The following is a 12,969-nucleotide window of genomic DNA, read 5'->3' as shown; positions in this document are numbered from 1 at the left end:
TAGGATGATTTAGTTGGTGGTGGTGTTGGTCCTGCTTTGAGCAGGGGGTTGGACTAGATGACCTCCTGAGGTCTCTTCCAACCCTAATCTTCTATGATTTATATTACTGAATAAAAAGGTCACATTTTGTACACCAATTTGATTGCCACTCCACTGTATATGTGAAAAGTACATGACATTAGGAAACATGATTTTGTGTAACATGGTTTTGTATATAATCTATATAATTTAATAAGTCACTTACTCCACAGTACCATGATATGGTCTCCTTTGAAAAATATTGGTTAAAATAAACATGAAATATGACCTGCCAAAGAAACAAATGGCCTTTGTTTCTTTGCCATGTAAGATGTCCTAAATGGCATGTGAGGAGTAGACTTTTGCTTGTTTTCATATGTCTTTTCCATCCTATCTTTCTTTCTAGAGTCTGTAGTCACCAATGAGTAGGAATATGGCAGCAGAAGTAACAAGTGAAACGTAAGTAATTGAGAGTATCTGGGACTTTGAGTCAGACGATTTAGATTTTTTTAACAATTATTTAGCTGTAGTGCCCAACAAAGAGTTGGGTGGAAAGGTCCTTGGTAAAGACTCACCTCCCCTTCCTTTTAAGTAAAGGGCTGATGAAGCTCCCATTCCAGTTTTCTAGTCCTCCAAGGAAACATCCAGCGTCAAACAGGGAGGACACGATTTGATAGTACTGGTATCTCTAAGGTAAAAATCAAGCCCTTTTTGGGTATTCGGAGGACCTTGCTGGACTTCTTTGTATATGATAAAGAAGAATTAAAAAAAAGGACACCCACTTATCTTTTCCTTTGCTAATAAGCTGTGAACATATTCCACATGTGTGTATTTAACAAACTGAAAATAGCCACATGTCAGGAAACGTAGGGAATAAGTATGTAACTATTGAAGGTAAATTCTCATTTAGACAAAGGATTTATTCTGGTAACCAAACAATGTTTCAGCTGGGAATGGAATGGGGTACAGATTTATTACAATTATTTGTGCTTTTACCTGAAGAGCTGGGAACCTCACCTATATTCTGTGGGATGTGGAATAATTTCTTTTCTAGCTTAATGATTAAACTTTTATTGCAGGTAAAACAAACATTTTTTTTAAAATTAAACAGCTAAGGCAGAGTACAGTGTCTGATAATAGCCTTGCCTCTGTTTGTAAGTTGGGGTGTTGACTGACTTGGCAGCTTCTGTAAACATGCCATGAAGCTGTGTCCTCTAGACACTCTTTACTGAAATTATGATAGAGATGAATCAAAACAGGGAGTAGGCTGAGTCATTTTACATATCCCACCAACCTCCACTACAATCTGTCAGCAACATCCTGAGTGTGTAATAATCAGAAAGGGTATCTTCAGACAGTTGCATCATTGGGCAATGGTGATGAAAGGCTACAGTAACCTCCTGCCAAGAAGTGCCCATTTCATAGTCTGGGAAGCTGGCAGCCCCAACAAGTTTTCTCTCCCACAAAATTGGGGGTGGCTAGCAAATATTTTCTACTGCAAGCCACTTCTAGTTTAAACTGCATTAGGGACCTGCATCTAACCAGCATGGTTCTAGCTGTGTTTCTTTTGTTCTCGAATTTACATGTTCACGGTCACAAAACTGAAATATCTGACCTGACATATTGCCCCGGGGTACTCTCGAATGCACCAGGGGCAATAGGGTCTGTTGAATTTTTATCTCATTTTTAGATACAATTGGCCAACTGGTGTAATTCAGTGTCGCTCCATTGGCTGCAGTGAGACTAGAACAAGAAGAGAAACATGAAATTCTGTGGAGCTACACAGAACAAGGGTAATAAATGTTGGAGCCCTGATTGGCCCCATGTTGGTTCAGATTTCCTGATAGCAAACAGGTCAATGGGAATGGAGTAATCACACTTTCATCCCAATATTATTATTTATTATTATCATTATTATATATTTCTATTATTATTGTTTTATTTACAGTAGTGCCATGAGTTTCCAGGTAGGGATCAGGGTCCCACTGCACTCAGCACTGTGCACACATGTAGTAAAAAGAAACTCCTTATTCCAAAGATGCAATGTGTGATGAAACAAAGATGACAATGTGGGAGAAGGAGGACAAGCCAATATCACTGCAAGCATGTTTTCACATAGACTAGCACACAATATAACTTGCCGACTGGCGGTTTTCTATAGGCATTATTGCACAAGGGTGTCTGAAGGAAACATATGAAGGGAGGATAAGGGAGCGACTTTATGGATTTTTGTGGGGAGTTTGTTCCATGCACAAGGGGCAGCATGAGATAAAGCACAGAAGTATTTGAGTTAGAAGTAGACTAATGGGTGGGAAAGGCTGGCATTGTTGATGGCACAAAGATTTACACATGGTAAGATAATGGATTAACTGAACAGAACAGGGCTAAATTGTGAATGGACATAATGTTCTAAGAAGATACTTGATGCAAGAGAGAGGGGTGACATGGTTGAAGCAACAAGCCAGGAGGGTGATTCTGAATTGATATGAGAGGGTAAAGGTTGAAGCAGTCAAGGCCAAAGTGGAGATGATGACAAGCTTAAGACACAAGACAATAAGGGCCTGGGTGAGAGCTTTGGCAATATGGACAGAACAAGGCAGGAGCTTGGAGGTGTTGTGAAAGAAAAAGTGAAAAGATGGGGATATATAGTTTTAAAATATATTCAGCGTATTTGTGTCAAGTCCTTCAGACCTTTTCTGTTTTAGAAATGTGAAGTGTCATGAACGGATGAAGCAGACGGCAGTTAATACCAAGTATAAAACACTTTATTTCCAAGATAGTGGGAAGTCCATTCAGAGTATAAAACACACATGAATATGTTATACTTTGTTATGAAAAGAAATCGAAGACTGTAGCTCTGCTTTGACTGTTGGACATACACTAAATATGGACAATACTGAGAATGTAGACATTCATGAAAAAACAGCCCGTTTGCCTTTCCAATATACTAGGTGCCTTGATATCACAGTGATGGGCTATTTTATAGAAAGCTAGCTAGCTAGACTTTCTTTTCTTAAGTTGCATATAATAATGTTTAATGTTAACAGTTAAACCAGCTATTGCTCGTCATCACACGAATAACTCTCTTAGCATTAGGGTCAAACTCCCATTGCTTTGATCCATGGAAAAAGTAGAAGAATCCTAGAAATAAAAGTAAGAGGAATGATTATATTGTACAAGTCATTTGTAGCTCTGTTTTAACAAATAATGCTGGAGACAATAGCAAAATAACATCTTCCATATGCACAGAAAACCTCTTGTTACTTTCTGCTCTTAGCAAGGTAATAATAATAATGGCATATAATGTGACTAATATAATAATGACTAATAATATTTTTAATCCTTCTGAAATTTACAACAGTGCAAATCTTCCACTTACTTGAAAGTTCATTCCACTTACCTTTATGCTGGAAAACAGCATCAACTTTCTTGCCAATTCCTGGAAAGTCATCTGTTATCTGTCTTGGATAGCCCTTTTCCATGGATTGACTGCTTTCCTCATACCTGAATGATATAACAGGGTGGAATGGATTTGCAAGAATTTAAGCCCTAATCCTGCAAAGACTTAAGCACATGGTTAACTTTATTCACTGTGAGTAGACCAAATGACTTCATTAGGCTACCCATATTTCACAAAGTTAAGCACATGCAGCAACGCAAGACTAGATGATCACAGTGGACCTTTCTGACCTTTAAACCTATGAATCATAGAATGTCAGGGTTGGAAGGAACCTCAGGAGGTCATCTAGTCCAACCCCCTGCTCAAAGCAGGACCAATCCCCAGACAGATTTTTGCCCCAGACCCCTAAATGGCCCCCTCAAGGATTGAATTTACAACCCTGGGTTTAGGAGGCCAATGCTCAAACCACAGAGCTATTCCTCCCCCACAGGCCTGTCTCTTTGCAGGAGTGTGTTTAATGTGGGAGCAAACTCTGATGTGGCAGAGCTCCACTAAGTGTCTGGCTGGAAGCTGAATAAAAGCAAATTCAAATTAGAAACAAGGCACAAGTTTGTAACAGTGAGGGTGATTAGCCATTGGAAAAAACTGCCAACGGAAGTGGTGGACATTCCATCTCTTCGAGTCAAGACTGGATGACTTTCTAGAAGATGTATTTTAGTTAAACACAAGTTACTGTTCTAAATGCAGGGGTAAATGCATGAAATGTAATGACCTGTGTTATACAGGAGGTGAGACTAGATGATCTAATGATCTGTTCTGGCCCTAAAAGCTGTGAATCTATGTATTACCATATGGAGGCATTACGTTTGGCATTTAAGCTTTGTCCATTGCTTGTAACCTGGAAGCATACTCGGCTTTGAAATTTAGAGGAGAGAGGGGGAACTGGCTTATCACTCTTTGATGATCCATCTAGTCAAATTAAGGTCAGTTCTGATGGACCCAGTTCTCATTGGCCTGAAGGACCGTTAATATAATGCCGGGTTGACTTTAGCGGGTGAAAGGAGGAACTAAATGGTTCTTTGTTCAGAAAGAACTAGGAGAACTCCATGCTGAAACAAAAAGAAAATAATTTGTTTTAATTGTCTTTGGATATGAGACTTTTTTGGAGGAAGGCTGTGGTTCTGAAATAATTACTGTTTTAATACTACATTTTAAAACTCTGTATGGTAGCTTTTATGTGGGCAGCTAATGTCCTTTGCCCTGTAAACAGGCCAGTAGAACAGCAGCGTATGTTATTGCAAGGGTTCTTTCCAAAACCAGTAAATACAAACAATAGGAAACCACAGACAACTATAAATTCAACGAACATTGTGTGGCTGACTTGAATCATCAGACTAAGGAAATACACAATGATGATAAAGCCTCTTTGACTCATACCATGCTCCTTACTTATTGCAGGGATCTCTGAATAATGACCAGCTTTGCATAATGGGCCACTCACATGACTAGTTTATTATCTGTCTTATCTCCCTGCATCTTATTTCTCTGGTATTTGGGTGCTAAAAGGCACTCCTGTGAATTAGGTGAGCAGAGTTTGGCTTAAATGTATTGCAAATCAAATACAAAGCAGATTGATGGAGAGTTAAGGACAGTTAGTTTCATTGTACCTATCAGTTCCAGGTGAATTTGTACGTGGCATGGCTAAGCCATGCTTCCACTGAACGTACCCATGCTACTGTGACTACACAGCTGTTTATACTCATGCTGACTTAACAAGAGCTAACCACGAGTCTGTATATGTGAGGAGAGGAATCGCGCTTCCATCTCATAGGGTAGACATAAGCCTACACTGTGAGTCAATTTACTGTACAGAAGTTAGAGAAGGTAAAGTCCTGTTGGATCATCCAGTCCATCTCCCTGCCAACAGAGAATTGCTTTGTATAGTACATTTTCTAGTTTTTTGCCCACTTTATTTGTAAAAGTCCCAAGTGTTAAGGCTTCTGCCATTTTCCTTGAATACTCTTATTGTCTTGTACAGTGCACCAAAAGAAATCTACTTGCAGAGTACTGTATTGACAGTCCTGTTAAATAGGCCTTCGAAAGAGAAGCAAAGGTATATTCTTTTCTCAGTTCAGGAGTCATTTAAACAAATGTTTCCCTTGAAAATTAAAATATATTCCTTATTAAAGTGTCCTAGCTGTCTAAATATTTAAAGGGCAAATCTTATCTTTAAATGCACACATGAAGGTTGCATGGAAGTCAAGCAGAAAGCAAAATTTTTAGCCATTGACCTTACCTCCAATACTTGTCACCTACAAAAAAGTCTGTTTTTCCTGTGTTTTTATTAGAAACAGCTGCATCAATTTTCTTAACACTCCTTGGGAAACCCAACGTGTTGATGTTCTTAGGATAACCAGGGAGCACCTGGTACCCACTGATAACCCAGAAATTATTCCCTGTTAAAAACAACAGCAACAACAAGATTTGTAATGTTGCACCTGTGGTTTATGACAAGCCAAACAAACATTAGGGTGACCAGATGTCCCGATTTTATAGGGACAGTCCCGATTTTTGGGTCTTTTTCTTATATTGGCTCCTATTACCCCCCACCCCTTGTCCCGATTTTTCACACTTGCTGTCTGGTCACCCTAACACAAGTGCATTTGCTTAGTGGAAGTAACACATGGGCCTGCACAGTAGCAGAATTCATGAAATCCCATGTAAGGAAAACTAGGTAAAATTTCCTGTAATTGTTCATTCTATACACGCCAGGTCTATACAAGGACTTACACTGGTGTAGATATATCTCTCAGGAGTGTGAGAAATCCACACCCCTGAGAGATGTAGCTATAGCAATCTTACCTCTCCCCGCTACTCCCTCCCTCCTCCCGTGAAGACAGTGCTAGGTCAACAGAAGAATTCTTCCATCAACCTACCTATGGCCTCTTGGGGAGGTGGATTACCTACATCAGTGGGAAAATCCTCCCATTGGCATAGGTATTCCAGGTGCATAGGTATTATGCACATTGAAACACTACACACCCTGTGCTTTCCTCCCATGTCCTCCCAAAAATTACATCTACGAAGAATTTAGAGAAAATCACACATATTTTACCTTTGAAAAATAGAATCTGATCTTTAATATTTTCATAAGCAGCTTGAATACCAGATGGCAGAAAAGGCCAGAATGTAGAAATTAATTCAAGTTCAACTTCTGAATTACCAGGATAAACTCGCCATATGTGCCTGATTTAAATATGATACAATTTTCACTGTAAATAATAAACCCACATACATTTCTGTATATTCATAAGACTGTAAACAGTGATGGGACTTATAACCTCTTTCTTGTCAAGGGAATCTAGCAGGATACCATGTGCATTCTATTAATCAGTCAGTGATTTCACCATGCCAGAAAGTAAAATATTGACCATACTGGGAAAGAAAATTCTGTCACTTGCTGCAGTCAAATATCCGAATATATCAGCTACTTCTAAAAAAACCCTTTTGTTGACTGACCAGTCCACCCTGGGTGTTGACTGACTAAGAATATAAGTTAGGACTAGATGAGGGATTGGGTAGTTCCTGTGCCACACTCTAACATGAAAGAATCAGCTAGAGGATCCAGGACACACAAAATAATGAGTCTGATTCTGATCTGCTAACTTATGAGTTCCCACCGACTGTGGGCTTGTACAGGTATAACTGAGAACTGAATTTGGCCCCAAGAGGTATTACAGAACATAACCATTCCTTTGCAAATGATGGTAGCATTTACTTATCTCACAACTCAATTTGACCATCTGCTTATTTTGAAATGAATCATAGACCTTTGCTGGGCCTGAGATATTTTCTGGGAAAGACAAGCAACTCTTGCCAGAGGACTCACTTCACCTCTAGTATAAATGTAGGCGAGTTTGTAAATAGCTTCACTGTTAACAATAAAACATCTCTTATTTCTGTGGGTTATTAATTCTGAAATCTCCTTTTCTTTCTTTCAATCCCTCTATCTATGGTGCTGATCATTGGAGTACATTGTTGCATTCAATCATTAAGAAATAATGTAAAGGAAACGTCCAAACAAAGGTTAATGTCATTTGAAGAGGGATTGGGTTTACCTGTCTTTAAAAAACATGACTTCTCTGCGCAGTGTGGTGATGGCATCAAAAGACACCATAGGGTCACAGGTTTTAGGTGATGTGGGTCTGGCTGGCTCATCCGGGGTGTTAGGTGAGGGTCCTAGGGAAAGCAGTTTAAAAAGAATATATCAAAATGTGTGGGGATAGTCATGTATTTCACACACAGAGGAACAATATTAAAATATAATTAGTTAAAAATGATTTCACTTTGTTTGAGATATTGTTTATTTCTGTTTTTTTGAGGAGATGGATTCTACTCACCGTAAATGGCTTGTATACCATTAATGTCATCTGGGGAGAGCAGGAATTCAGTGGGGTTGATGTAGGCATAATTTGGGAACATCAAGGCTCCACGGTCAGTGGAATGTGAGAGACCCAATGCGTGGCCAAACTCATGAGCAGCGACCAGAAACAAGTTGAACCCTAAAAAAAGCATAGGTGCAAGACAGCTTAGACGTATTTGTGTCTACAGGCCTGCAACTGGGAAGTCCAGCTTACTGCTCAACACACAAGTGCTACAAAGGATCTTAGTGATTCTACAGCCATCACAGTATATACCTCAAACCACTGGTGCTGGGATATAGTATGAAACATGTTATATAAACAAGGCGGTCAGGGCTTAAATTTTGCTAGAGCTGTCCAGAGCAGAGCTCCGGTAAATATTTTCAAACCTGTGGGGCGAGCCCTGGCACAACCCATGGGGCTGAAGCCCTGAGCCCCAGCATGCCCCATAGGGTTAAAGCCCTGAGATTCCCCCACTCCACAGTTGAAAACTGGAGCCCTGAATGGGAAGAGTATGTGTGTGTGTGGGGAGGGGCTCCAGGAAATCATCTATGAGAATTTAAGCCCTGAAGGCGATGTTCTTCCAGAGTCAAGAAGGCAGTGGCTGTTTGGCTCTTTCCTGTAGTTGTTGAAACTAGCTGAGCTGAGTGAGTAGGTAGCTGGAGGTGAGAGTGGGAGCAGTTTTGATGAATTGCCAGGAAAGGCTTTCCAATTTACCTACCCCTGATTGTATGGTGATTCAGAACTATCAGTAGGAGGACTAGAACAAGAGGAATACTCATATTTATGCCTAAGGCACTAAATTGTTGTTCTATGGGACTTTCTTCCCTGCACACATGGTACACACAGTTTGGGCAGGAAATATACATTTAAAAAATAGCATTGACTCAATGTTTTCCCTTTTATAAATAGATTTTTTCTAGGTCCATGGTTTATTTAAAATATCCCCTAATAAAACACATCAGACAAAGGTAGCTCTGGTTTCACTCTGATTTAATGTCATCTCAACAAACAGGAGAAATTAGATTTGCTCAGTTATCTCGATACCTATAGTTATCCATGTAGTATCTGAGTGCCTCACAGACATTAATAGATTTAGCTTCACAAACCCCTTGTGAGGTAAGGGAGAATTATTATCTCTCCTTTAAAGATGAAAAACTGAGGTCCAGAGTTGTCAAGTGACTTGCCCACAAGTCTGTGGCAGAGCAGTGAATTGAACCTAGATCTCCTGAGCATGGCTGGCTGGAAAACAATAATTCCATTTTGCAAACAAAATGTGAGGTTTGGACATTTCTTTTTGTCCCATTGAAGAATTATACCTAGACTTTCTGAAACTTTTCACTGGAGGGGCGGAATGGAAGAAGAGAGAGAGGGGAAAGAGAGTGGGCCATCCTTGAATATTCAATAGCCCAGTGGTTTGGACACTCACCTAGATATGAGAGACCTGGATTCAAGTCCCTACCCTGCCTGGTGTGGAACATAAGAAAGGGACTAGGAAATTGTATTGGAACTAGGGGGTTAATGTGAGTTCCCCCAGAGGATTCTGGGAGTTTGACCTCTTTCATAATTTCCTATGGCTCCCCAGGGAATTCCAAAAGGCCTTTTGAAATATCCCAGAAACCACTACTTGAGGGAGCTGTGCTGGAAACTGTGTGATAGGTACTGCAGAAATGTACTACAGCTCTTGTGTGGACATGGGTCAAAACTGCAGTGGCCTCTATTGCTACTGCATTAGCAAGGACACACTATACTGCTGGTGCTTAAGAGAGTGCTATGGCTTTGGTACCTTTACCACTGGTTCCATCCTATAGTGTAGACAAGGCCAAATTTGTATATCTGCTGTCAGTCACTGTGGATACCCCAATCTAAACAAACCAGGTTGCTCAGGAGAAGTATGTACCCTTCCGCTACAATCTTTTTTCAAGCAGTTCTATGAAAGAAATTTGAGGATGATCTTTAATATCCTAATTATTTTTAACATTTACTTTGTACTACAATAAGGTATCATTAACGTAGTACAAGAGACCTTATTGACCTACCAGCAGAGCCTTCTGTCCAGTGTTCATCTTCATCAAAGTGGACATCCCCTCCAATACCATTGCCAGGTGGAAAGGCATGGCCAAGAACACCAAGGGGTCCATCAAAATAACGGGGACAGCGACCATGAGCTAAACAGGAATTTGTTGAAAAAAAATTAGAGCGCCATATCATTGCCGTAGGCAACAATATAAATTCATCTTACCAGTTCCATACAGTTATTACAGTACCTCCAGTCCCAAAAGCAATCATTATGTCTGCTATCCCTTTATAAATCCTAGTGAAAGTCAGTGGGGACACAGTGCTCCATACTTTAAATGCCTTCTGGATTGCTTTATCCACATCAGTTTGTGTCATATCTGGAGTGTAATTCACAATTCTGTAGGAATAAAGAAACAAATGCATATGCTGTAATAATAATACATCCCGCGGGCGAGGGATGTGCTGGCCGCGGCTTCCCGCCTCCCCCATTGGCCCGGGACGGCGAACCGCGGCCTGTTGGGGACGCGATCGGCCGAACCTGCCGCCTCAGCAGGTAAATAAACTGGCCCGGCCCTCCAGGGTGCTTACCCTGGTGAGCCGCGTGCCAAACGTTGCCAACCCCTGATCTAAAGAGTTTATCCAGCAATGACAGCATGTTGTACTAGAAGATACAAAAAGAGGCCTGATCAATGATCCTTGAGCATTCAAAACTCACTTTGGATTCTGTGTGCCAGGAATGTGATAACTCGTTTTTTCCATCTCTAATATTTATAATACTCATGTTCTATCATATATATCTGACCTCTTAAAGAGCAGTTCTACCCTGTCAAAATGGCTGCTGTTCAACAGATCTTCTCCTTGGGCGCATTGAAAGTCATATCTACTGACTTTGGAGACAATATTAAGTTGCCACTGATTACATCATTTGAAGACAATAGGGGTGTAACGAGCGTAAGTGAGGCTCATATTTGGCCTACAGAATCTTTACTAGAAATTATGTCTAAGAGGTAAAGTACCCAGCTAGACTCCATGAGTCCAGGGTATATTTGCATGACTGGCAGGGAAAAACTAACAAACTTTTGTCTGTGTTAACTGAGTACACTTGCTATGAGAGTTTTTTTTTTAAGAAAATAAATAAGGATACCCACAAGATAATTTTTGAGCTACTTTTCAGATGAGAACCACATTTTAAACACAAGAAAAAATGACATAGATATTACCTGTATGTCAGTTTGTTTTTTTTCCATCCTGGGAGAATGAAACCATACTGTCCGACATCAGGAACTCCACACCTGGGCTTCTGCATCACTTCCAAAGTCTCAGGATCTGGCTTCCCGGTCACTTCCAACCCAAAAAATTCTTGCATTTTTTGGATTTTTTCAACCATGGGGCTAGTGCTCCTTCTCCATGCTAGATGCTCCGGATCTGGTTGAAGCTCATAAAATTTCTCTAGATACTCCTGACAATAAATAAATAAATGAATTCTACAACCTTTTTTTAGATCTTAAAAAAATTACCTTAGGACCACTATTATTCGTACACTATGCTTTCGTGCCTCTGATTTCCATGTGCTCCAGCAGCTGTTTGTCTTAGGAATCTGGCTAAATAGAAACAGACCACACATTCCATTTTTTTAATCACTTGACAATTCCTACTCATGCTGATTTTTATCCGTTTTAGCAAAGTGTGCTTAAAAGATCTGTGTATGGCTGTGCAGGGCATCCTCATGCGATAACAATGTCTTGACCAATTCAAACATGCAGATGCTTTAAAATCTGAAAGGAAAAGGCTCAGCACATCTTAGATTCAGAAAATGAAGTTACCTGTACAAGCTGCATATTTTCTCCTTCATTGTTTTTTTCTGGAAGCACAGGAAAAGCATAAGAAAATGCCACATATAGTAACAGCAAAAATGGAAGGCTCTTCATTCTTATCCTCATTTCTGCCTTAGCGTAACAAGAGTCAGGCTCTACTTTCGGTATACATGTCTTTCAGGCTTCTCAGTTTATATGGTTAATAGGGTGTTTCATAAAGTCTGCTGTAGAATGACTCACAGTTTAACATGCTTTAATTAGCAACAGATATCATATAACACAAGATGGGGTGACACAAAACAAGTTAACTAATACCATTTGATTGTGCAACCATTTGAAGACAGTAAATACTGGAGATGATTGTGAAATTTTTGATTAAAGTTTTTAATCAAACTTGGGGGGGTTCTCTCTTTGCAAGTAGGCTCAAAACTAGTAAGGTCCAGCAAAACGATTCCATTTTGACGAATCTGCATTTTTGATTAAAGTTTTTTTTTTAATCAAAAAAGCAGATTCGTCAAAATGGAATAGTTTTGCTGGAACATACTAGTTTTGAGCCTACTTGCAAAGAGAGAAACCCCCCACTTCCCTTGAATAGCTTGGTGGGTAAGCCATTTACTTTGCTTATTGGAAGTCCAGGTCCAAGTTTCCGATTTGCCTGATTTCAAACCAGGAATTTGAACCTGGGTATTTCAATTCCCAGCTAAGTGCTTTAACCCCTGGGCTATTGACAGGTGAGACTCAATTTGTCCTATTGAAGTTGTTCCACTTTGTATAAATATTTATTGGAACAGGGATTTGAATATCCACACAGCCAACATTCCCATCCAAGCTCTTGTCATCTCATGCCTTGATTACTGCAACATCCTGCTCTTCTTAGGTCTTAACAAATGTGATCTTGCCCCACTCACATCCATTTAGAATGCTGCTACAAAGAGCATTTTCCTAGCCCATTGGATTGACCATGTGTCAAGGCTGATTCCCCACTCTGGCACTTCGAGTGCAGAAGGTGGGGGCCCACAAGGATTCTAAAAATTAATAGTGGCCACTCCAGGCTTGTATTAAACTCCCAAGGTTACAGTTTTCTCTGACCTTGGCTTGGTAAACCCTGCCACCACCCAAATGCAAAAACCCTTGGGGACCCAGGAAGGTACACTTGGGAATTCACCCCACCTCTGGGGAAGAGCTGAGAAAGAAAACAAAGGAAATCAGCTGTTGCCACCAGCTAATTAAACAACATGCACAAACCTCTTAGGACACCAAAAATCCAATCCTGTTCTTAAAAAAGGTAAATTTTATT

General features: G+C 40.1%; 1 protein-coding gene across 1 annotated transcript; it reads right to left on the bottom strand.

Moving 5' to 3' along the window:
* Positions 1-2,836: 2,836 nt before the first annotated feature.
* On the bottom strand, positions 2,837-11,798 carry LOC135879521 (matrix metalloproteinase-27-like). Its single transcript, XM_065405539.1, has 10 exons — positions 11,682-11,798; positions 11,079-11,317; positions 10,107-10,255; positions 9,879-10,007; positions 7,819-7,980; positions 7,537-7,657; positions 6,534-6,664; positions 5,715-5,874; positions 3,419-3,522; positions 2,837-3,159 (listed from the first exon to the last, which is right to left on the bottom strand). Exons 1-10 carry the CDS (start codon positions 11,796-11,798, stop codon positions 3,059-3,061), a joined length of 1,413 nt encoding a protein of 470 aa, XP_065261611.1. The 3' UTR covers positions 2,837-3,058.
* Between the last annotated feature and the right edge of the window lie 1,171 nt (positions 11,799-12,969).

The sequence above is a fragment of the Emys orbicularis genome, chromosome 1 (assembly GCF_028017835.1).
Source record: "Emys orbicularis isolate rEmyOrb1 chromosome 1, rEmyOrb1.hap1, whole genome shotgun sequence".
NCBI classification, from domain to species: domain Eukaryota; kingdom Metazoa; phylum Chordata; order Testudines; family Emydidae; genus Emys; species Emys orbicularis.
Note: the sequence above shows the minus strand (reverse complement) of the source record. Positions and strands in the feature narration are given on the sequence as shown.

Coding starts and splice junctions, on each gene's coding strand:
- LOC135879521 (XM_065405539.1), bottom strand. CDS start 11,798: ATGAGGATAAGAATGAAGAGCCTTCCATTTTTGCTGTTACTATATGTG. Junction 7,981..9,878: donor CTGGACAGAAGGCTCTGCTG/GTAGGTCAATAA, acceptor TGCTTTTTTTAG/GGTTCAACTTGTTTCTGGTC. Junction 3,160..3,418: donor TGCTGTTTTCCAGCATAAAG/GTAAGTGGAATG, acceptor TTTTATTTCTAG/GATTCTTCTACTTTTTCCAT.